At 42.1% G+C, this 25,870-nt stretch overlaps 1 protein-coding gene across 13 annotated transcripts in view; it reads right to left on the bottom strand.

Moving 5' to 3' along the window:
- ARID1B (AT-rich interaction domain 1B) overlaps positions 1-25,870 on the bottom strand; it is a 415,499-nt gene that overhangs the window by 52,951 nt on the left and 336,678 nt on the right. For 7 of the 13 annotated variants that reach the window (XM_084622874.1, XM_084622881.1, XM_084622880.1 and 4 more), the window contains one exon: positions 1,073-1,224. In XM_084622874.1, coding sequence (XP_084479000.1) covers positions 1,073-1,224 — 152 coding nt within the window. The remainder of the gene's footprint in view (positions 1-1,072; positions 1,225-25,870) is intronic. The other 6 variants (XM_084622879.1, XM_084622882.1, XM_084622885.1 and 3 more) reach the window with 1 other exon arrangement.

Raw genomic sequence — 25,870 nt, 5'->3', positions numbered from 1 at the left:
CATAGTAAAAAATACTGAGTGGTTAATAACTTGGATTGGTTAATAATTAAATCACACAGTGTTTTAATATCAGGTGATGCAAAGCCACATTAAAGAGCCACCTGTGGCTCGGGTGCTTCAGTCTGGGTATCACGGCTTTAGGGTCATTGAAATCCTATCCAAAACTCCCTAATGTCTTGGAGAATCAAAAGGATAAACCCTTACTCAGATGTGATCTTGCAGGAATTTAGCTGTTAACTTTTCAGATGTGGTGGGGAGCCTCTCAATATTGTAAACTTTAACATGTAACACAGAAGCATATTATCAACAGAGAATTACATTAATTTGGCTCCCTTTCATAGGTGCTACGGGGCATGGAAGCCACACACAGGGCAACAAATAACAGTACTAATAATAATCTTAAACTCCCATAGTGCAAGGCACGACCTGTAACACAATTTTAGCAGGTATTTCAAGTGTATCTTGTTTGCATTTGCAACTTTTTTCCAGTTATGACTGAATCCAATTATTTCATACAGTAAATGTCAACAAGCAAAGGAAAGAAGCACTATATAGATATACTGACTTTGCAAATACCATGTATATGGTACACATTTTCAAAAGTGACTAGTTATTGTGGGTGCCCAACTTATAGCACCCTGAAGCGGCCTGATTTTCAGAAGACAGATGCTCAGTGCTTTCTAAATATCAGGCCCATTTTTGGTGTCTCAAGTTGGGATCTCAAAGAGTGAGGCACCCAAAATTCGTCACTTTTGAAAATGTAGGAGTCTCTCTCTCTCTCTGCACCTCCACATGTCCCCAAAGGTAGGCCAAGTTTGGACCCAACTCCAAATACGCTGCCATAACTTTTCAAAATCATCACATTCATGTACACACTATGTGAGAGGATTTGATTGTAGCAGAAATTTATCAAGTATTTCACCAAAAAATCTGAGCACCTCATCTCAGTGTAGAGTCAATAACATGCACTTAGCTGGTAAACTGTGTAAAGGACAATCCCTCTGCCATCATTTGAGGGCTTGTACCTTTAAAGAGATTCATGGAGGAAGGTCACTCCTGAAATGTTACCTACCATTACCTGTTGAACTGTTCACCATGTTAGGTGCCATGCTGTAAGGAGGAGCTTGTGGGTTCATCAGGCCAGAGCTGTTGTTCATCTGCTGCGTGTAGGGAGAACTGGATCCCATAATACCACTCTGATTCATGCCAGGAAAACTGCCTTGCCTATGTGAAGAGAAAGCACACGCACAGGCTCTCGTTACGTATCTATCTCACTGCGGGGTGTGTTATGGTTCGTCACAGCATTCATCTCTTAGCATTCATGGGTAGCCAAGGAAGAGGCAGGCAATTAGTTTTTTACCTGCATTGGGGGCTATTAGTGTTGAATTAGTTACTGTATAATTGGAGACAGAATTAGATCGAACGCAAACCTCCAAAAATGTACACACTTATTAATTTGAACTGATACAACATAACATCACAAAAGGAGTTATAGATTATTATCTGTTCCAAGGGAATAGAGTGATGGACTCAGAGGAGGGAGAAAGGAGAATTTGAAATTGGCATAAGAAAAGCAACTGGGACAAGTTCTGTTTAAACAATAAAGTTCTTTTGATCCTATATTAAAGCTCCTTTGTCTGTCACAAAAGCCAAACAAAACCAAACCCAAAGAAAACTTGGTGAGTGGGGCTCATTTTTAGGAAATTCACTTATTTGCTCTTATCAAAGGTGTCTTGTTTGCAGTAAGATTTTAAATCCCTGTGGTGGAGAGTGAACATTAGTTGTACATGAAAACGTATCTACTCATCCTGGGCTCTTTGAGAACCATTAATAGCCCAAAGTAGCTGCAATGGAAATTTCAAATCAGATCATGTGAATGTCCTATACTGCTGCTGCTTCTTTCCCCCAAAACCAAGATCCTGCACAACAGCAGATTTTTCTCTTGTCAGTCCTGGTGACTTTGTTCACAGGGTTACAGAATCAGTCCTTCAGTAGATGGCACCAAAAGAATGAAGGTAAAGAACCTAATTATGGACTTGATTACAGCATTGGGCACAAAACGTACACCAGGCTGCAATCCCGCAAACAGGCACGTATGTTCTTTACTGACAAAAGAAGTCTCAATGGAACTACTCATATGCTTAAAAGTTACCCACATGTAATATACATGTTTGTATGTCTGGGATCTTAGTTTGCTCAAGAAGGTGTCCTGAATGAAGCCTTGCAAAATGATACTCCTCCACTCAACAGGGACCCGTAATTTTTTTTGAAGAACAAGTAAAATAGCATTAATTTTTTTTTAATCATCATCAATCTGGTAAAGGCTAGATCGAAGATTTTGTGCCTGGGCTAGCAAATTTTCATGAACAAAAGAATTTGCTTAGTTGTGTAAACTATCAGTTTTGCAGTTCTTTACAGTAAGCACAATGCCCATTCCACTAAAAAAATAGCCCCTTTATTCCTTACATCTATACTGTAATTATGTACTATATATTGGTATACTTATGTCTGCACACACATATTGATATTCATCAGACATATATATAATATAAAACATATGCACAAGTATACTTGTATATGCGTATCGTATGTGTGAAAATACAAACCCCAAATCGAAGAGTTTCTCCATTAAACATCTCATAAATTTTATTTTGTGATTTTCAAAAAACGAAATAAAAGTTACAAACCCACCTTTAGTGATCCCTTCTAGTAGAGAGAACATTTAGCTACCTTGCATGTACCTAAAATGGCATTTTTTGGTGGCAGATTGCAGGTTTGGTACAAATGCTTTTTTCAGCATTATGTAATATTAAAAAAAACAAAAACAAAACAGAACAAACAAACCAATCCCAAAACATAAAAACAAACCTACAACCTCTGAATGACTTGACTAGCTTCAGTACTTTTTTTTTTTTTTTTTTTGCAAAATAATGTTAGATTTCCAAGATCTTTGACAGGAATTGATCTCTTCCTTTGGGAGTGGGGTACAGAGCTTTAAAGCACCATTTGGCTTATTTTTTCCAAATACGTTGTGAATTTCTTTAAAGGAGTAGAGAATGTGTTGTCTAAATAAAGCATTTTTTAAAAATCAGTTTTGTCCTTTGCTGTCACTCCTGCAAAGAGGCAAAGAATTTCTTTTGATATGAAGGAGACAACTGCCATAGAATGTCATTTCTCTGCCGTGATGATGAGCATGTGATGAGTTGTGGAGGGAATTTTTAAAAAAATGCACAGTGGGGCAAATCTCCAAGGGAAAATTATGAAGGGAAATAAAGAGTAGGACAATTTGGCAACAACTTTAAAAGGGTTCAGTGTTACAATCAAGCTTTTCTTATGTAAATATTGTAACCTTTCAAAAGAAAGCACTTCTCAAAGTTTTGGCTAAAAACTGTTATATATCACAAGTATATCTGGTGGAAAAAAGCTTTTTACTCTGAATAAATGTGATCCTTATAATTAAGGGCTACAAATACTAACAAAATGGGGAAAACCTGCATGTCTCTTTCTATGGAATAATACACAAAACATGTTCTGAAAGGTTCTTTCAAGGGGTGGGATGGGAAGGAGAGACAGGAAATAAGCTTCAGAAGCCAAGTCTTTCTCATGTTTGCCATTTGCTTTTAAAGAAACAATGCAGATTTCCAACTAGCAAGCAAACAGAAAATGCTCTTGGTTCAATAATATTATAACAGTACTACAACAATACCATATCTTTTTAATAGCATCCTTCATGCCAAATTGTTGTATTAACTATGGGGCTCCAGGAAGGCGTAAGGATCCATCTGTAATGCTCTGGTTGTAGGACTGGGGGTCTTAAATTGACATACAAACTATATAATGGGATCACATCAACTACCACAGTGATCAAACATGACAATTGCTAAGCAGTGCACAATAACACTATACAACAGGAAGTACAAAACTCTTTCCAGTTGAAACTGCAGGTGGGAATTAGGTAAACATAATGAGAGGTCTATCTTTGGCCATGACATCCAAAAAACTACCAAATCTTTGAAAAAGTGCCTTGGAATCCAGAATGACCATAATGACAGTAAATGGCAAAAAGAGAGGTTACTCCCCTTGAGCAGTAACTGCAGCTCTTGGGTCCCTGAGGGTGCTCCACTTTAGGTGCACATGTGCCCTTATGACTTTGATCAGAGATTTTTGGTGGCAGTACCCATTGTGCCTGTACATGCACCCTACATATCCTCGTGCCCCATACCAAGGCTATACAGGGCTATGCAGGCAAACCACCTTCTGTTTCTTCTCTACACACTATGTTGTCTGTCATGATCTTGATGGACTTGTTTTTGAGTAGGGGAAGAAAGCGGAGGCAAGCATTTCCTGACTCTCCTTAATTCCAATTCCAACAGACTGGTGTGCAAGTGTAGTGCCCATTTACCTTGGACTGTGTGAGAACCCATATGTGCTCTGCAGCCCACGATGGAAGCGTCCAATGTTAATATGAGAATTCTGGTTGAGGAGGATTCTTGCACAAAACTTTGAATGGATTCATCCACCTGATGAGTGACTGCAGGACGTGACTGGGTACAGGCACCTGCTTGTTGACAGTGCGTTTGTTGGGTACATGAACAGTCCTAAGCTACCCCAGAGACATCAAACATACAACCTGGTGTTTTGTGTAACAAAAATGCAAGATGCCATGTGTTCCAGCAGTTTCAGACATATCCTTGCTGGAACTTGTCGGCTGAGCTGCAATCTTTGTTTGAGGTTCTTTAGCACAAGGAACCCATCGAGAGGGAGACAAGCTCTGCCCCCTATCAACTCCAGAATCAAGAGAATTTGTTGTACAGGAGGTCATGACTTATTTCTCAAGATTTACCTGCCAGCCTAGACTTCAGAATAGAGAAGATGTTTGAACTGCCTATCACACCTCCTGATATGACTGACCCTGGAGAAGCCAATCATTAAAGTAGGGAAAGACAATTATTCCTAGATGATGGCAGTAGGCATCGATGACCTCCATGATTTTGAGAACATCCTTGGGGTGGATGACAGGCTAAAGGGTAGGACCAGATACTGGTAATGATTGTCACTGAAAGTGAAAAGAACAAATCTTTTGTGGGAAGGATGAATCGCTACATGGAAGAAGGTATCTTTGAGGATGAGGGTCGCACACCAGTCCCTTGATTCCAGGGAGAGAATTATAGCTGCTAGGGAGACTACCCTGAATTTCAGATGTCGGGAATCCTTATTCAATTGTCTGAGATCTAGTATTGGCCTCCAACCCTGATTTTTCTTGAGTATCAGAAAATATCTTGAATAGAACCTTTCCCCATCCGGCTATGGAAAAGGTAAATCTTCCACAGTTGATTGCATCTTCTACAGAAACCTGGACAACTGAATCCAGGAAGCCTGCCTTATCACTACTGCCGTGGAAACAGACCTGGCTCCATTGTCTGCCACATCAAATGAAGCCTGCAGTGAAGTTTTTGCCAAAAATTGACCCTCCTTTATAATGTGCTTAACTGTTCTTGAAGTTCCTGTGGTAAATGGTCAATAAAAGCATTAAACTTTTCATAGTTCAGGTAGTCATACTGAAGTGTTGCTGACAAACAGCTCTCATGACGAAAGAAGGTCCAGATGTTTCTGGTCCTTATTATAAAAGGTGGCTTTTTGGGTATGCTACCCACCCCTTTCATTGACTGCATCCATGACCAGAGAGTTTGGTGGTGGATGAGAAAATAAAAACCTTCTTGTCTGCCCTTGCCTCTTGCTCCTCAAAAGTCTCCTCTGGCACAGAATGGGAGGAGGGATGGATGGTACTGGGAAATGGGGTCTTGTGTATTTCCTGTGGGACTGAGTTGAGGTCCCTCAAAACTGCTGGCAGTACATTGCCCATGTAACCCAATAAGGCCAATGAGGGAAACCATAAGGCATGGGGGGAAACAAATGCTGGGCATCCCAAGTGTTGGAAGGCAGAGATCTGGTGTCCTGCCCCTGTTGAATTTGCAACGGGGAATAACATCTCCTGGAACAAATTGGGGATCCTTGAACAGAAAGTTCAGAGTCTGAGTCAGTATGCTCCTCCACATATTGTATTAAAGGTGACAACCCCTCCTCATGGATCACCAAAGGTGGAGAAGAGGTAGGTCCCCTAGACACATGTGCAGTCAGTGACCCAGTCAACCTTGGTACTGAGAGGCATCCAGGGGTTACAAGGAGTGGAGACTCAGACTCATTCAGTACCATAAGGTGTTTCGAGTACCAGAATTCCTGCAGTACCAGAAGCACAAGAGAACTCAGAACTGGCACTGATAGTGCTGCAGAGGCCATTATACAAGGTGCTGATGTTGGTATCAAGGGAGTCAAGGATTCCACTGAAGCTGATCCCTTGCAGTAGCAGTCTTCAGTACTGAGCCCTTTACCACTGATGTATTGGACGCAGCGGAAATCTTAACATGCTTCATGGTACGCATTGTATTCAGAGTCTCACTAGCACATGTCTCGGAGCATGAGGCCCCTGGTGACCAGAACTTCTTTGATGAGGAACTCTCTTTTGTTTTGCTCCTCTTCTCTCCTTCCTTATCTCCTTCCTTGGACTAGAAAGCTCTTGGCACTGGTGGTGTGCTTATCTGTACCTCAGTCAAGGAGAGTGTTGGAGACTGGGGTTTCAGTGCCATTTTCTCCTTGGAAGCTCTCCGTGCTAATGATCTCAATGATGACGGGGCACTGACAGACATTGGGGGTTCTCTGTACCTGCGCCTGAAGCTGGGTTTAAAGCCTGCTCCATCATTAATAGTCTGTACTTAATTTCCCTTTTTTTATGGGATCCTCCCTTAAAAGAAAAGCGTAAGAACATGAGAGTCTCCCAAGAAATGAATGCAGTGGAAGTGCCTGTCACCAACACGGATTGCTTATTGACAAGAGAGGCACCTTTTAAATCCTGGGGAGCCCAGCAGAAGAAAAAGTTGTTCAAGCCAATAGGAGAAAAAGAAAAAGAAAAATGTATTTTTTTTAAGATAAGGGAGACAAACATCTCAACTATAAAGTACTAAACCTACTACTACTACTAAGAACTCATTACAAATATAAAACACTAATAAAAGGGGGAAGCAGGCACATAGGAAACAGGCACATACTAGACTTCGTCTCTGGCTGAAGGGAGTTGAGAAAGAACTGAGGGCAGTTCACCCGCGCAGTCCAATATAGCCTCGGTATGGGGCACAAGGATGTGTAGGTGCATGTGTGGGCAGAAAGGGCACTGCTACCAAAAATCTGCAGTCAAAGGCACAGGGGCACATGTACACCTCAAGTGGAGCATCCACAGGGACACTATTCAGAGAAGAACTTCAGTTTTCACTGTAATCCAGTGCTATCGTAGCACATTGGTTCAGTAATGAAACAGAGAATCACCAAGCACCGGTTCTGTGGAACTTATGTGTTCTTTGGTGGTCTCCTATCAAAGTACTGACCAATACTGAACTATATGACATACAGAACACTTTAGAGACCCTGATAGCTAAAACTTTATCAGAGTAAAGACTGTTTTATCCTGAGGTAAGCTGCGGTGTCCAATACACAGCTCGCCAACTGTACTGCTCGATGATGGCCTGGAAGGACAGTTTCTGGTAGGGAGCAAAAAGTAGGAATTTTCTGCCTCTAATTCTCACTTCATAGTGGGCCTCCCTTTGAGCAAAGACTGCTGACTGTGACAAACTGCATCAGGGCTATAATATGAAGTAGAGTCCATTAAAAAGAGAGCTGAGATCACCAAACTCATTTTGATTAACCCCCGGGTCACTAAACGCTTATAAATATGTTACACAGCAGCTGCTAAACATATTTATATCTGCTTAAGGTCACAGCATCATCTGTTGGTTGCTGGAATAAAGTAAAAAATCTTATGCTTCCTTCTGCATTGTTTCACTAAAGTATTTGATACATTGTTTAAGTAGTAGTTACTTGAAAATATATTACCAATCTCTTTCCTACATGCCCCCCAAACTCTTTATTTTTGCATTAAAATTAATTGCTGAGATTTTTAAAAAACAGTTTTTACACATGGAGTGACATCTGCTGGTAAGAACTTAACTAACCAGCTGTATACTGTATATTGCTGAAGAAATCCAATGAGCCGTACATCGCATTAAGGGTGTGATCTCCAAGGAAGGAACTGGTTAAAAGGAATGCAAGTGATTATAACTAGGAATAACAAGAAGAAATTAAGAAAAGAAAACGTTGGGCGAAATGAAAATGGAAAACATTCTAACCTTAAAGGGTATTTATCCTTCAAGGGAAGTGATGGAAATCCCATTCCTTTACACATTTACAAAAAGACTACAAAAGGCATTAGAATATACACTGTAGGGAACAATTCTGTATTTGCAGGGGGCTGAACTAGATGACGAACCAGGTCTTTTCCATCTCTAATGTCTATGATTTTATGACACCTTAGCATACTGTTTTCTTTCCACTTTGGAGGAAAGTCATTTGACTATTATAAAGTGACACCAATAGCTCAAAAAACCACACTTATATCCACCTTTGTTTGCTTTGTTTTAACCTACTATTGCTACAAGTATTCCCCAAGGATACTGTGACTGAACGAGATTAGGAATAAATCCTATATTTTTATTTACTTTGTGGAACTGACAGCACTTCGTGTACTGTCAGTTTCACTGTTTTGCTGATAGTTGCTCTTCCTCTCTCATGCACTAAGCATGATGACATCATTTCCATTTGCTGTTCTGGAAGGGAGTTCATATTCATGCTCTTCTCCAAGCCTTCCGAGGAATGTACCGGGAACACAGAATCAGAACAGCAGAGGCGGATTAAGCTTTTGTGGGGCCCTGATCCAGAGCAAGTGGGGGCCCCTCCCCACCCCTTCCGCCTGCAGTCCCCTCTGCCCCCTGCAAGTTCCTGCCGGAGAAATGGGGTCAGGGCGTGGGGGCTTGCCCTGCTCGCCAGCAGGAGTGTTGGGTGGGCAGAGTGGGTGCCCATTTTTCCAGGGCATAAGCCCTGTTGGCCCAGTGGTAACGTTGTGTACAAGTTTGGAACACTGAAAGTGTGCCCTTTTCTCAAGACTCCTGTATGGAGCAGGTAAGCAACAGGGACTGGGAGTGCCCATGTGAACCCTCTTTCTTCACTCCCCAAGCACCTGTCATGAGGCTAGGGAGCAACTGAAACCTGGAGGTTTGGGAAAGACCTCTTCCTCTTTCCCTAAGCCCCGCATGGAGGCGAGCGCCATGGAACCCTAGCTGGGGGATAACCTAGAAGGCAGGAGCCCCTTTTTTCGGTGGCCAGTCTCTTACAGAATGTTTCTCATTCCTTGGGGCCACTTTGCAGCCCTGGGGATAGAGCTTAGCCTCTTTATGGCCTTACCTCAGTGCTGCTGCTGCAGAAGTGGCAAGCAGGCAGGAGTGTGCACAGATGGGGGGAGGAATGACCTGAGCACTTAGTGCTGTTATTGTGAGGCTCAATCACTCTCCCTTGCTGAGAAGGCCCATATAAAGATCAGCAGGGAAGCACAAAAACTCTTACAAAAGTTTTTACAAAAAACTGAGTGTAAGAAATGTTTGGACACACTATTTAAAGGGTGTGATCTCAGCTCCTAGCTGAAGTTAGTCTATTTCAAAACGTCCACATTTGCAGTGCTCTTTAACAAAGTTAGGGGGTATTTCTCTTTCATTTGCAATCAATCTAAGAACTGGTTGGTACGTAACCCCTCGTCTATGTAAAAAAGGAGCAACCTCAGGGTGGCCTTGGTAGCAGAGATCTCATTTAACCATGTGTTCTGAGCAGAAGTACTGATCCCTACATTAAAAAAAGAGGGGTTGCAATGCTAGATCTGGTCATTATAACAAAGCAAAACAAGGCCATCTTATTAAAGAACAGAGATTACAGAAAATACACTGACAATACCAGGAGTCCACAGCATAATAGAGGTCACTGCTAGCTGAGCAAGAATTCTGCCCCTTAAACAGAGGTGCCATTACTTAATTGGGCCTGCAATCACCAGTAGGTTAGTGGGCCATTTCAAGCTCTTATAGTGAAGCCACTTCATAGCACTGAACTACTTTATGGAATGCTGACTGGTCTATTGGTTTAGTACCTATTAAATGGTTCCATCTCATGTCAAGTGCTCTTTGCAGTCATCTTCCTCAGGTTGGGACAGATGACTAATTACAAAATGAATATCAGAAACACCAGGCACAGTATCAGGAAATTCCAGAGGTGGGTCAGGATTAGCTATTCAGAATGATAAAAGCGGGTTAAACTTCTCACAAGAACAAAAGTAAAACCTTACATCTCACAAGGAAACATGTCAGAGTTCGACCTTTTGCAGTGTGTGTGCATGTGTGTGTGTGGATTAGGTTCTCTACACATATATTTATTCCAGATCTTTAACCTACATTGGTTTTGCAGAGAATGCACTGTAGCTTCTCAGGGGGGTAATTTGTGTAAACATTTTAAAAGGAGTATTTTTTTTAATGCTGACACATTGCTAAGGTGGCTATTTGATTACAAGCTGTGAAAATGAGTATGTTAGACTGTACTCACAAATCACAGTGTACTGACCAAATTGCCTTGCGCTTATCTGTGCTAGGTCTGCTGCATGACAATATTTCCTCTCTCTTTTAAATGTCAAAGTATGATTTGGGGGGTTGTTATTTAAACACACTGACCTGCACAATAACCAGAAGTATTTTATTTAAATCTGTCTTGAGCGGGGACTAGCCATAAACACTTATAATCTGTCATACTCTGACACCAAATGGGTTATTATAATGAGAGTAATTCAGGAGTGAGATCTACAAACACATTTTCCCTGGAGGATTTACACTCACTCACTCTCTCTTTCTCTCACACACTTTTGTTATGGATTTTCCCCCTTGCCACATTATGAGCTTCCTTGGAGAAGTGAAGCTGTAATCTGCCATCAGGGGAGGTTGTGAATTGGGAGAGAGAAAGAAAGGAAAGAAAAATAAAAAAGTAATTGCTTGCTGTGCTCTGACCAGAATCTCATCAGTGAGTAATAATTTAAACCACAAGAAAATTGTATGAGATCAGGATGCTGGTTACAAAAGCATTAAAATGGCATTTAAAGGTGTGTGTGTGTGTGTGTGTGTGTGTGTGTAAAATCAAATATAATGTAACACTAATTTAAAGCTTAATCTTTCTTTTTTTGTTAGCTGTTACTATAAAACTCCCCAAACATGTATTTGTCCCTTCCCTTGTTTAGTGGAGAAACTCTGAGTTACAATAATAATAGTAATTTTTAAAAAAACAAACAAGAAACTTTCTGGTGTGATGGGTGCTGAGACCAAGACAAGATTTTTGATAAAATTTATTTTTCAGGAGGGGGAGGGAAAACAAAAGTGTATGCTTGAGTGGGTGGGTGGGCAAGGAGGGGCCATGGCTTTGAAATGCAGATGACAGTGAAGAAACATTACGAAATACCAATGACAAAAGCATATAGGTTAGTACCAGCGAAGATGTACTGATACCTCGTCAGTGGAATCAACCCACACTAGTTTCAGAGTAGCAGCTGTGTTAGTCTGTATTCGCAAAAAAGAAAAGGAGTACTTGTGGCACCTTAGAGACTAACAAATTTATTTGAGCATAAGCTTTCATCTCTAAGGTGTCACAAGTACTCCTTTTCTTTTTGCAAACCCACACTAGGTTGCTCAATCACCATACATGAAAGGCAACATTGAAATGTAGAATAATTTGCTAGCATCATCGGGAAAAGATAGTACTCAGCATCTCCTATCCACGTTATCATTATTCAAGGTTATATTTAGCTGTGAACCTAAAGGGAAAAGAAACCCAGCATTCAGTTCTCTATTGGCCTGATTTGGAGCTATGCTGCTCGGAACTTCTGAAAATTGTAGCCACATGTGTTTATCCATTAATTTACTGGCTACTGTCACCAAATTAGCAAATTTTTGCTGCTAAATGGTTCACCTCACTGGCCACCTATTCATTTCCCATTGGGATCTAAAGCCCCGTGAATTGTAGTGGCATTACTTACATCGTATCAAACTCTGAAAAAGAAAAGAAAGATGCAAATCTAATTCATGAATATTAACAGCATCACCACATAGCATTTACTTAGCTTTTTCAACTACATACCTCTAAGCATTTGACAAAATGGGATATGTCTCTTTATCCCAGTGTTTTAGATAAGGAAAAACGAGAAGCAGAATTAAGACTCAGACTTTCAAAAGTGGTCTCAAATTTTGGTGCTCAGCTATAGACACAGAAGTCCTGAATTTCAGGTCAGAGCACCCACAACTCCATGGGAGCAGCAGGTGCTTAACAAGTCCAAAGGGCAGGGCTGAGATTTCTAAAGCTGGAGACCCAAATTAGAGGCTACTTTTGAAAATATGGCCATAAAGAGACATACCCAAGGTAACATAACAAGACACTAACCCACAGAAACAAATCACTTATCTCCTTTGCTCCGGATCATATATGGGTGTATTTAGCTAAATTCATTGTCCTTTGACTTTATAATCCTATTGGGGTATTGCAATATGGACTTGTCTACATGGTGCAGCAATGCGTACTACAGGGATGTGATTTCTAAAGCACGCTAATGTGTTGCACTTTAATTGGTCTGCATAGATACTCCTGGTGTGTACTGAAGGTTCCCTAAACCTAATGCTGTTTAAAACAGTATTATGTTAAAGCGCACTAGGGACCATTTAGTGCGCACCAGCAAGATCTACATGAACCAATGGCTGTGCAACGTATTATTAGTGTATATTATCCTACCATGTAGACCTGCATAAAGCACCATGTGAACAATGGTCTTTTTTTTTTTTTAAACATGTGCCTAAATTTAGTGGAATGGCTGCAGGATTTAGCCACTAATTTTTCTCTCACAATGATCTCCCAAAGTATTTTTATTACACACCTTTCATCCATGTGCTTTGAGGCTTCTACTCTTTTATTTTCTAGTTTAAGAATAAACTAAATCATCTGTAGACAACTGCAACCTGTATTAGATAAACACAACATAATGCTCAGTGACAGAGAACATGGGACTGCTGAGAAGCTGACCAAGTCAAACGGTTTGTAATCACATTGAAGCTATGCTCTCTTAGTGACCCCTGGCTACCTTACTGACAAGGTGGATTTAAACTGCAGTTCTAAAGACAGCTGCTTGTCCTATGAAATATAATGTGTCAGCACTAGGAGGAGATACATTTCTTCGCACAAGTGGAGCGTGCGATGGGATGAAGAGGGATTCTGTAGTCCGAACAGTAATGTCCTGAGCACAGCTGGACACAAGACAACCCAGCAAGCTCAGCTGGGCCTAACAAGCCTTCTCTGCCCTGTCCCAACCTCTGGCTTGGGTTCTCAACCCTGACTTTGGCTTACTCTTCAGCTTGGTGTTCCTGATCTTGACTTCTGATTTTTTTGGCTTGGCACCTGAATCCTGGCTCTACCATTACCATTGCTCCGAACTGCCACTTCAACCACCAGGCAAGATCCTGCTCCACCCACTTTCAAGTGAACTGGTTTGTTGGAAAAACCAACTTGTCTTGTACAGTATGGGAATGCAAGGAGTCAGTCAAGCTGAACAGAATGCCAAGAGGCTAGTTTAGTCTGGTTTGACTTGAAACCAAAATTAGGAGTGACTCATATGACTTGCTCACTGTGTACCTTCTATTTTTGTGTATGTTTATAAATAGCATTATTAAAAAGGCAGAATGCCCTGTGAACTCCAATTCCAGAATGAATTACTTGAAAGCAGGTGCGAATCTGTTCTTGGTGCAGTAACAGCCATAAGGTCACCAATGTGTGGCACTAAAAATACAAACGAAGGGAAACAGACATGGAATTTTTCATACTTCCCTATGTGCAATTGTGGAAGAACTGATCCAATTTCCCCCGACATATTACTACCACAGAAAGAATCCAGGATCCTCAACTTCCTCCGCCACTTTAATCTTGCACTGTGATTCTCACACTTCCCTCCACCAAGATTTTATGATGGCTCAGTCGCATTTTTGCATCACTTTTGAGCACTGCCTAGCTCTACTGAGATTACTGTGCTGGCAACTAACTAAAATCCTGATCACTTAATACCAGCACTTCAAAGTTCAGGATTTTCAGAGTAAATGTCTTTTGTCTCCCAGCACACTGAACACAACAGAGCAGGGTGCAGCAACATGGCAAGGGAGAGCAATGCAAGACAGCAGATCCTGAAAAGGGATTTCCAGAGGGGCAGGTTTTCCATAGCGTTCTTGCCCAACAGCCTGGAGCTATTTAATTTTTACCAATAATAAAATAATATTTATAATAATATAATTATCAGCCTTGGGATTGCTGCATTCAGACATTCTCTTGCTAGTGACACAGTGCACATGTCAATACAAATCCCCAGCAGGCTCTTCCTGCATCTTTTGCTCAAAAGACACCAGAAACTGACTGAGGTCAGAGGAACAGTTTGACAGTTTCAGTGCATCTGCTATCATCATTACACAGAGACACACCTACCTACAGCTGTAGATGAGAGAAGCTGGGTAGCTCTCCCATAACATACGAAATGTAACCCCATATACTTCAGGATTCACTGCATTTATGTATTTATTATTAATATTTATCTTATATTAGTAGCTAGCGGGCCAATAAAAATGTATACTCCACCATTCTACATAGGAAGAGAGTCCATGCTGCAAAAGGTTCATAGTTTAAGAGAAAGGCATTATTTTCTTTTAACCTCCCCCGAACATCCTTGGTATGTCAACCCCGACAACAAAGTATACGACCCTTCCTTCTTTCTCTCTGCTGTACGACTCGCACATTGCCTGTGTCAGGTCAGAAGGAAACTTGATCATTCTTTCACTTTTTTCCATTCTGCCCACTAGGAACAAGGGACTCTTCACCCTGTTTTGATTTCCATGGTCTCAATCTACATCACACACATTTTCTTCCTGTTCTTCAGTGAAGGTAATGATGCAAAGCATTAGTTTCTCTGGCCAACAGACTGATCCTATCAACGAAAGCTTGTTTTCTGGCTCTTGAAATACTCCTGATCACTCAAAAACGGTGTTCAAAATGACATCTCCCTTTCTCCTGAGGAGGCCAAGCTTTGTGATTGTCCTAGAAAAGCAATCAATGAAGCGCTGTATTCTTAGTATTCCATCAATAAAGATAATATCTCTCCATTAAAAGCAGAAGTTAATTTGTGTTTCCCATTAAATCCAGTTCAGAGGCAGCAGGTTCCTAAGCTAGACAGATTCCTATACTGCAAATCTGTTTCAACAGAACTATAATTCCAATAGAGGGAATCATCTTTTCTAAATAACTAAAGGGACTAAGCCAAAACTGGAAGTGAGACAGTAATCAAATCAAAGTATCTTTGAGATTTTTGAAAATTCAGAGCCACTATCAGAGAATCAATCACCCCTTCTCTGACCAATATACCCTTGCTCTCACAATTTAAAAATGGTTACTTTCAAAGGAGGGAAGGACTGTTTATTCCTGAGGTCTGTGGCTGATCTCTAATGGCATGAACAGCATACAGCAGTCCATTTGATGGATGAGTAACAAAAAACAGTCTCCCTAAATCATTGGTTCCATGTTCCTGTGTGGGATCTACAGCCTGCTGACACCCAGGACTCCAAAATGATGGATTTGCTATTCAGTAAAACAAAATTCCAGATAAAAATGTATTCCCCTCACTCCAGTACACAAATAATTTTGTTCAATGTGAAGTTTCTGCTGTCCTTACACATTTTTATCTGCAATTTGAGATGATTTACAATATATATCTTTATAAAAATCACAAAAGAGACGCTTCCTGCCTCTCTTTAGTTTAACAAGTATACTAGCTAAATTATACTCTACCCCTCTGAAAAATTTCTTACTTCAAGAAAAACTTGTATATGGTTCTGCTCCCAAATGCAAAACATGAGCAAAGAAAGTTCACTTGAAGGGGGAAACAAAGAAAAAAAAATGCCAGCGGGAAGTAAATGACTGTTTTTGGTGGAGGGAGGAGGGGCAAGGGTCTTTAAAGAAAAATCCATCAACCTTGGTTTAGCAGCTCAGCTAGAAAGCCCAATTACAAGTATCATTAATATCTTTCCTTTGATCCCAAAGTCACTTAGAAACTTTGTATACACAGAAATCACTTCACCAAAACACTGAAATGCAGCCAACTTTGAGGTGGAGTGCAGCAGATGTTTAACAGTTCACAGGAACACCACACAACTGTTTAGGCCAAGAAGCAAATACCATATCATCCAATTGAAACTGTAGGGGGATTTTTTTGGAAGCAGAATGCAGTCTCCCTGACTGAAATTTATTGCTTGGGTATCCAAGCAGTACTAATAGAAGGCAAGGTGGGGCTCATTTTGACTAGATTTGTTAAGGCTCCTCTAGGAAATCAAAAGCCTGGGAGTCTTTGAAGGGGCAGGGGACAAAACACTTTGAGTTTTTAGAGTTGTGGATATGCTGAAATTCAATAAGACTAGCTACTTTGCATCTTTCCTCTTACACAATAATTGTATATTCATGTTATATTGGCTTGAAAAGATTAGATTTTTATCAGTAAATGTCGGTAAACATCGATCTCACTGCTCACGCACAAATCGATGAAAAAATATTCCAACGATGATAATAGATTACTGATAATAATTACAGATGGGTAAAGTAAGGAAAATGCTGCTTGAGAACTCGGAGTTTGATGTAAAGCTATTTACTTTGTATATTTTCAGGTGATGTTGACAATTTGTGTGTTAACCATTATAAAGCTTTAACCTTTTGTACCTGCCTATGACTGACCCCCCACAATTTCCCACAACTGTGAAAATTTAAATAGATTAAAATAGGAAAAAATACTTTTGTGTAACTGAAAATTTAAATCAAGAAAAAATTAAAAAATGCTTAAAAATAAACATGGATATTATCCATTGAAACGATAAAAAAAGAAAAATTGAATTCTGCCAGAGAGAAGACTGGGCAGAAGGATGCTTTCATAATAGGATCCTATTTCAAAGGCAATAGATGAAATGCCCCCAGCGCTGGCTCCAATTACAGCTACTAGTTGCTGTCTTAGCTTAGTTTACTTTGGGGATTTCACAGCTGCCAGCCTTACATCTAAAAATGGCCTGGTTTGAATAAGCATAGAACCTTGAATGAGTACTTAACCTCCCTGAACTCCACAACACTTCCCAGTAGAGAAAAACAGCACCTCCAAGTTCAGGGGGAAGACAGGACACAATAGGAAACCCTGCACCTCACCCCAGGAATAATAAAAAGAGGTTTTATTGCAGCACTTTAAACCTTTGTGTGATGAAAGCACTGCATGTCACAAGTGAGCTTTTAAAAATCATGATTATAATTGTAAACCCAAATTCCACGATCAAAAGGGTTAAACCGGCAGACCAATGGAGTTACAATGTTCCTCTCTTTGAATATCTGATACCATTATGGCAAAACTCCCTGTATCTAGGACTTACAATGTTCAGAAGATTATATATTTTTTGTGAAGTGTATTCCTCTTCCTCCCCTTCCCATTTTTTCCCTTTTTGACATTTTAATGCATCATGTCCATTACTGTATTTCCTCACCAGTGGCTTCTAGTCCATCAGTAGTATTGTATTATCCAGGCGGTAGAGAAAATAATATGGAAAAAGTGCTTTGCTGGCACCCAACAACGCGAAATATGAATTATAAATACACCACACTGGAGAAATGCTGATGGAAGGTTTGTGTGCATCAAATATATATGCGGAGATATACACATACTGTGTACTAAATAAATACAGGAGAAGAAGTTACTCACCTTGTGCAGTAACGATGGTTCTTCAAGATGTGTCCCCCTATGGGTGCTCCACTGTAGGTATGTCTGCGTCTCTGTGCTGCTGATCGGAGAACTTTCTAAGCAGTGTCCATTCAGCCCGTATATGCTCTGCTCCTCGCCTGTCACGAGGCTAGCCAGCATGTGTGGGTGAACCCTCTTTGGTTCCTTCTCTACTGCAGAGTCATTGACAAGAACTCCAAAGTAGAGGGGAGGTGGGCGGCTTGTGGAGCACCCATTGGGGGATGCATCTCAAAGAACCATTGTTACTGCACAAGGTAAGTGGCTCCCGAGCAGCGCCCACCACTGGAGGCTGGGATATTGGCATCGAGTCTGTTACAGATGACAGTACAGTGGCATCGAAACTGATGTCTGCAGCCAAGTCTCCCAGGACAGTACAGTGTGCTGCAAAGGTATGTGCAGATGCCCATGGAGCCGCCCTGCAGATTTCTGATACAGGGATGCCCTTGGAGAAGGCGATGGAAGTGGAGACTGATCTTGTAGAGTGCTTGCATATTGAAGATGGGGATGCTACATTACGCATCTGGTAACAGAGCTGATACAGTTTGAGACCCATTTCAAGAGTCACTGAGCTGAAATCACTGTACCTTTTGACCTATCTGCAATGAAGAGGAAGTCTCAGAGATTTTCTCAAAGCTCCTGTCCCGTCTAAATACAAGTTCAAGGCTCTCCTCACATCCAGCGTATGAAGGATGGCATCCCTTCCTATCCTGATGACGTTTGGGATAAAAGATTGGAAGCTGAATAAGCTGATCTATATGGAATGCGGAAGTCACCTTGGGAGTGAATTTCAAATGTGGTCTAAGAGTGACTTTGTTGGGGAAGAACACAGTGAAGGGGGATGCGCCATCAGAGCCACTATCTCCCCTATCTTTCTTGCTGAGGTGATGGCAATCAGGAACACCATCTTCATGGAAAGGTGTGTTAAAGAACAAGTGGCCATGGCCTCACATGGCAATCTAGTCCATCCTTTTAACATTAGGTTAAGATCCCACTGAGGAGTGGGAAGTCTGGGTCGAGGAAAGAAGTTCACTATGCCCTTGAGGAGCCTCTTCACAGTCGGATGGGAGAAGATTGAGTATCCTTCTACTGACTAGTGGAAGGTTGCAACTGCTGCTAGGTGAGCCTTTAACGAGCTAATAGAGAGACCTGATTTCTTGAGAGTCAACAGGTAGTCCAGGTACTGTATTCGGGGTGACGCCTGTAAGCTGACACCAGATTTGAAATCTTTTCCCCTTTTCTAGAGTAGCCCCTTTTCTACAGTGTCATAGCACCTCCTTTACCTCCTCAGAGCAAGATGTCTCTATGTGCTGGAACCATGAAGAAGCCAGGCTCCGAGTCACAGAATCCGCAGGTTGGGATGGAGAGCGAGTCTCTTGTTCTGCAACAGCAGGTAGGGAGTGAAAGGAACAGTCATCGGTGGACATAGTGCCTGTTGTGACAGGTAAGGGTACCACGTCTGTCTGGGCCAGGTGGGAGCAATCAGTATGATGTTTGCTTTTTCTCTTTTCAGGGAATGGGGGAAAGGCGTAAAGAAGACTCTGGTCCCATGGAAGGAGGAGAGTGTCTCGCGTGGAGTATTGCCCGATCCCCACTCTGGGGCAGTAAATGGACATTTCTTGTTCTAGTAAGTAGTGAACAGGTCTATTGTTGGTATCCACCATTGTAGGAAAATGTCACGGAGGACAACCAAATCTATTTTGCATTTGTGGTCATGTGGGAATTTGCGGCTTAGACTGTCCGCTATCATGTTGCATACTCCCAGTAGGTAGGTTGCTGATATGATGTCATTGTGGGAAATGCACCAGTTCCACAGCTTTAGTGCTTCCATGCAAACGGAAGGTGATCTGACTTCTCCTTGTCAGTTTATGTAATACACGCAGGCCACATTATCTATCATGACATTTGTGTGCGTGTTTTGATCAACAGGAGGAAAAGGGCACACACATTTTTGACTGCTCTGAGTTCGAGCAGGTTGATGTGAAGGTATGTCTTGGATGGAGACCATCTGCCCTGCACTGTGAGATCACTGAGATGCGTGCTTGTAGTGGGGTGGCTGCCCCACTCCAAGGTAAAAGGGATTAAGAGCAGCTGAGGGAGGCTGGTGAGGTAGTTGGCCCCAGATGTGGCTGGCTTAATCAGGCCACAGCTGGCCCTGATAAAAAGGCTGTGGGGCCAGGAGACAGAGGAGACTCACTCTAGCCCTGGAGTGGGAAGGGCTAGCTGCCTGGGAGCAAGGTATCTGAAGCAGAGCAGTGCTGGGGAAGGGCAAAGGGAGCTGGGGGGCTCCAGCCTGGTAAACTCCCAGGCTGCAGGCCTTGTTGAAGGCCTACGAAAGGTACTGGGGCTGCAGAGGGGAAGTCCAGGGATAGGCAAAGGCAGCAGGCCCTACCCCCTTGCCAATGATGAGTGGCCATTATAGACTGCAGCCTGCCCCAGGGAAAGGGGGCTAGATGATGACTGGCAGTAGACACTGAGGCAAGGCGGGCTTAGAGGGTTGGGGGTTCCCCTGGGAGGGGAGACCCAGAGTGTGGGGGTACTGCTGGGGCAGAACCCCGAGATAAATGGCACCGGGGTCCGGGAGGGACACGGGGCCTGAGGCAGGCGAGACACCGGCCAGCAGAAGGCACCGCGGCAGTGAGTCTGCGATCTGCTACTGTGCTCCATCCTATGAGGAATGCATAGGTGGTCAGGAGTAATGAAGGGGAAGGCTGAACAAATGGGATTCCCATAGAGACGTCATCTGCGTTCTTCCACCAGTACAAGGATTGTTTGATCTGGTGGGCATCGATAGTAGTTTGCTTATTTTGTCTCTGTTCGGCCTGTAAACCGAACCAAACCATACCACACTTGGAAGGATCTCATGCAGAGTCTGGCATGAGCTATAACTGATGTGTCCGCTGCCATATGCCCCAGAAGCTGGTGGCAGTGTCTGGCAGACATCTGAGGGCTGGACTGCACCGTCTCTAACAGTGTGGCGAGCCTGAGAGATCTGTGATGTGGGAGGAGCCCCTTCGCCTGGATGGAGTCGAGGTAGACTCTTATGAATTCCAGCCTCTGTTTTGGTGTTAACATCAATTTTTGTGCGTTGATTTCTAGGGCCCAGATACAGGAACAGGTTCAGTGTGATCTGAATGATTCTCTGGGCTTTTGTGAAGGAACATGCCCTGAGAAGGCAGTCATCCAGGTAAGGATAAATCATGATGCCTTGAGAGTGTAAGAGGGACGCCACTACCTGAGAGGACCTTGGAGAATATCCTGGGGACTGATGAAAGCAAAAAAGGGAGTACTCTGTACTGGTAGTGGTCTTGGCCTAGTGTGAACCTGAGGTAACATCTGTGACTTGGTAAAAACGAAATGTGGAAGTACACATCTTGGAGGTCGAGTGTTGAGAACCAATCTCTTTTCTCTAATGCTGGAATAACTGTTGACAAAGTGACCATTGTGAACTTCAGCACCTGGATAAATTTGTTGAGCGCTCTTGACGTGTAGTATGGATCTTCTTTGATATCAAAAAGTAGTGACAGCAGAAGCCTTTGTCTTTTAGATGTGTCAGCACTGACTCTATGGCTTCTATGCTGAGGAGATGGTTTATCTCCTGATGTAGCAGGCTTTCGTGAGAAGGATCCCTGAAGAGGGATAGGGAAGGGTGTTTGTCCCTTGCACACAGTAGTGTGACCAGGGACAGCTGCTGGTGAGCCTGGTGCCTGCTGCAGTGGGCAGGGCTGGGGTCGCTACAGCCATGCTGGAGGAGCTGCCTAGGCTGGGCACTGGCTCCTGCATGTGGTGGCCCGACATGCTGCTGCTTTTGCCACTGCGGTTCCTGTCCTGGTTGCTGGTCATGGCCCTGCTGGTCTTGCTTGTTGTTGCTAGAGCCCCGCAGCTCTGCGGATATCCACTTTATATTCGTGGATACCCGCATCCATGGATATAAATTGTGTATCCACGTAGGGCTCTACAGGCATGCCCAACCAGGCCAAATAAGCTCCTCAGATAAAATGGGGGAGAAGAAAAACAGAAACCTCTGACAGCTAGCTAACTAATTCCATACTAACAACAACTTTAACTAGAAACACCTAAACTAACTAACCAACTACAAACCACGCTGAGGAACATAAGAGGCAGACACGCCAGAACTCCATCTCAGACCGAGGTGGTTAGAGAAGGAACTGAAGGTGGTTTGCCTGCCCAGCCCTATATACCATTACAGAGAAGGATGAAGCTGTACAGAGTGCAAGCGCGCCCCAAGCAGACATTGCTAACAGAAAATCTCCAATCCAGGGCTCGAGAGGTGTATGTGTACCTGAAATGAAGCACCCATAGGGACACTACTCAAAGAAGAAACATGGCTTGTAGTGATAGTCTCAAAGAGCTCAATCAATTTAGCCTAAAAAAGAAGGCTAAAAGATTAAGTTGATTGCAGTCTATAAGAACCTACATGGGGAACAAATATTTAACAGTGGGCTATTCAATCTAGCAGAGAAAGATATAACACGATCCAATGGCTGGAAGTTGAAGCTAGACAAATTCAGACTGGAAATAAGGCACAAATATTTAGCAGTGAGAGTAATTAACCACTGGAACAACCAACGGTCCTTGTGGACTCTCCAACAGTGGCAATTTTAAAATCATGATTGCATGTTTTTCTAAAAAAATCTGCTCTAGGAATTATTTTAGGGAAGTTTTACGGCCTGTGGTATACAGGAGGTGAGATGAGATGATCACAATTGTCCCTTCTGACCTTGGAATCTATGGAAGTTCTAGTCTGACAAATGATTCTAAGAATAGCATTTTGTGGTTCCATGTTTATTGTGTCTCAATGATTTCCAAATCAAAATTGCACCTTTTACAAGTAAAATTAAGCACAGGCTTGTTGTGACTGCCAGCCCTGAAAACTCAGCCTGGGACCTGAGATTTCATCTGGGCCCTTTCCTTCTTCTGCATCATCAGCAAAGAGCCTGCAGGCAATATTAAGCCATCTGTTATACCTGTGTAACTCCACTGTGTCCAATTCATGCTGTTGATGACCCCTAGGCAGCTTTGGAGTAGAACCACATTTTAAAGCGTGTAGAGGGCATATCAACCCAATGTAAGACCATGTATTGCCCTACTGCTGTGGCACTTCTGGTCTCTGTTGGGATGATCAAAGAAACCATATCACTTTAGTTTCCTATGTAACTCTTAAAATAAACCATCTGCCTTATGTCCTGTGGACACCAGCTGGGGTGATGGAAAGGAGGAAATTAACCAGCTCTCTCTTGGTATATGTATAAACAGCAGTTTTTAAATGACCAGAGGTTATAAATAGCTCCCAAATGATCAATTCAATAAATGATTATCATTTTAAAAAATTCCTCTAAATGCAAATAATTGAACCTCTTGCTCGATCCGAATAGTCTGAACAAAAAAATCGTATCATGAATTTATAAGTTAACACATTTCCCAACAAGGCAGATTTACTCAGAATGACATAGTTGACAACAGGGATACTCTGAAAGTGCTTCTGACACTTGTCAAAACCCTGCACTAATTTTGGGTGCCAAACTTCAAACAAGTGGGGTTCAATTTGTGAGTGCTGAGTACCTACTTCTCCAGCAGAAGTCAATGGGAGTCATGGGTACTGAGCACCTGTGATAATCCGTCCGTAGGTATCTCAAGTTGGGCACCCACAAATTGAGGAACACAAATTTAGCAGACACATGAAAATTTATTTGTTGCCTTTTTACACTCTCGCATGTGCATCCAGTTGAGAAAGTCTAAAGATGTAAGTTCATTTTTATAGTGAGTTAATTGAATCCATCTATAACAACTGCACAGATCTGCACACACCTAAACATACTCCACACTAGCAGGTCTTTTAACATTGTAACTTGAGAAAGAGATGTAACTCTTCAGAGCACTCTCTTCCTCAAAGGCATTCAGCACTCCCAGCTCCCCAATCCTTTGGAGCCTGATCCAAAGCCCATTGAGGTCAATGGTAGTCTTTCCATTGATTTCACCGAGCATGTAATCATATTCTTAATGCAGAATTCCTATCATGATAGTAACCTGTTTTCTGAAGCCAACCGAGATATAAAAGGAAGATATTTCTTTGTAATCCCTCCCTATTACTTTCCTGAAGGCAGGGGGAATAACTGTATATAGTACTAGAGAGTTATTTTGTAAGTTGTTATGTAGGCCAAACAGAAACATTCTGGGCTAGGTGGATTCCTAAAATCATGACTGCTGCTAGTGAGAAAGGGCTTGGACAGATCTCTCCTTCCTTTAACTCCAGCATCTCAGTTTTCATTCAGGAAACACTAGGCTGAGTAAATGACAGGGACTGACACATCATAAGGTTTCATTTCATAGGAAAAGTAAGCATTCTGTAGGCTGCAGGACATAATCCAAGGATAATACAGGGCAGGTTGCAAGGTCAGGTCAAACGCTCATGCAAACTGTGTGACACACACCTAGAACATTCCTCAACCATCTCTTTCTCTTTTAATCTTTCTTTACCGTTTTTTTTAATTAAAAAGGTGGTGCTCTGTAGTGAGGAAGAGGACTAGGTATAACTCCCTGAGCACCTCACATCGTGATCATCCAGCTCTGGTTAGGTAACACTGATTTTCTGCCCCAGTGGAAGTGATTTTACTCTGATGCATGCCATTTAAATTCATTTTACACAGCTGCTTAATGTGGCTTGGCAAGCCACAACCAAACTAGCTTTCTATATCTAAATGGGACTCCTGAGTTCATAAAGGACAGATCCTGTGGATTAGCACTAGATAAATGTCTCTCCCCAATTGATATGTTACTACTGATTTAGGAGCTGACCTTGAAGGCTACCACAACCTACCTATACAAACAGACTGCTGGATAACTACAACCTGCTCATTTTGTTTCCTTTTAACTCTACATACAAGAATATCTTTCACAATTATAAAGATCAAATAATCCCTGAACCCCACAAATCTACCCTACAAACTCAAGACATACATGGAAACAGGCTGCACAGTGTTCATGTATTCTGGCATATCCCAGGGTACATCTTTCCAATTCCAGCAAATGGCAGGGGAGTGAGGAGCGGAGGCAAGTTTTGCTATTTTGCAGCTTCTACCATTTTCAATAAAGAGAACCGATACTGATTCTTATAGTAGCTTCTCAACCTTCTTTTCTGGAGTTTCTCAACCTCTTGTGTGTGGGGGGCTATATAAACAATATACAGCTCATGGAAACCTGAAACTGAAACTTGCTGATGACTGGGAAGAAGACACTGGCAACATGGGTCTCGAGACTTCCTATTGGTCAGTAATAGAGATAATGTCACAGAGGGAATTCCATGACACCTGAAACTAAGATGAAGCCTGGCACTGTGGAAGGTCAAAGGCTGTGCTGGAAGTAGGTTTGTACATATTTTCTGCCCTTTCCCTCACCCTCGATGCTGTGATTTGTAACAATGCTGCAGAAATGACAGCATGAAGAATTCTGATGGAAAAACATTAGGCATGTTTCAAGCTGACACTTGGACACTGCAGCATGGACACTGCAGCATGTTTAAAACTTCTCGGTAGTGAGGGACTAGCAGATATCTTTCAAACACACACTCTCTCAGTCATGACGTAATGGAACCTTTTGTAAGTCCCATTAATGAATCTTGTCATCACTTTTAAAATAAGTCTCCTGTCAAAAAGGGGCTGTTGTATTATGTGAGAGTAGCTCCCTGAAGTGGTAGTAATGCCAACAATTACAACATCACAGTCATGAAAGCAACGTTCCTAAACAAAACAACAACAATGGGGGAGAAATGATGCCTGGAGTGTGTGGTGGGGTGGTTTTCATTCTTTTTCAGTGATGAAGTTCTTCATTTCCCTCTCAGGCATGAAGGAAACAGAGCCATGCCAAAAGCCATGCAGGGTGTGTGTGTGTGAGTGACATGCAGATTTTCATCATATTGTCACAGTAGAGTTAGTAAAAACAAAAATAAAAGAACCAAAACCCCCTCTATGATGCAAATATTTGTAATTCTTTCACTTGATTTTTGTATTCCTTCAGTAGCCAGATGGCATGTTCATAAACATTAAAAAA

Source organism: Lepidochelys olivacea, assembly GCF_965140295.1.
Source record: "Lepidochelys olivacea isolate rLepOli2 genome assembly, chromosome: 3".
In the NCBI taxonomy this organism is placed as follows: domain Eukaryota; kingdom Metazoa; phylum Chordata; order Testudines; family Cheloniidae; genus Lepidochelys; species Lepidochelys olivacea.
This window is presented reverse-complemented; position numbering and strand designations above follow the sequence as displayed.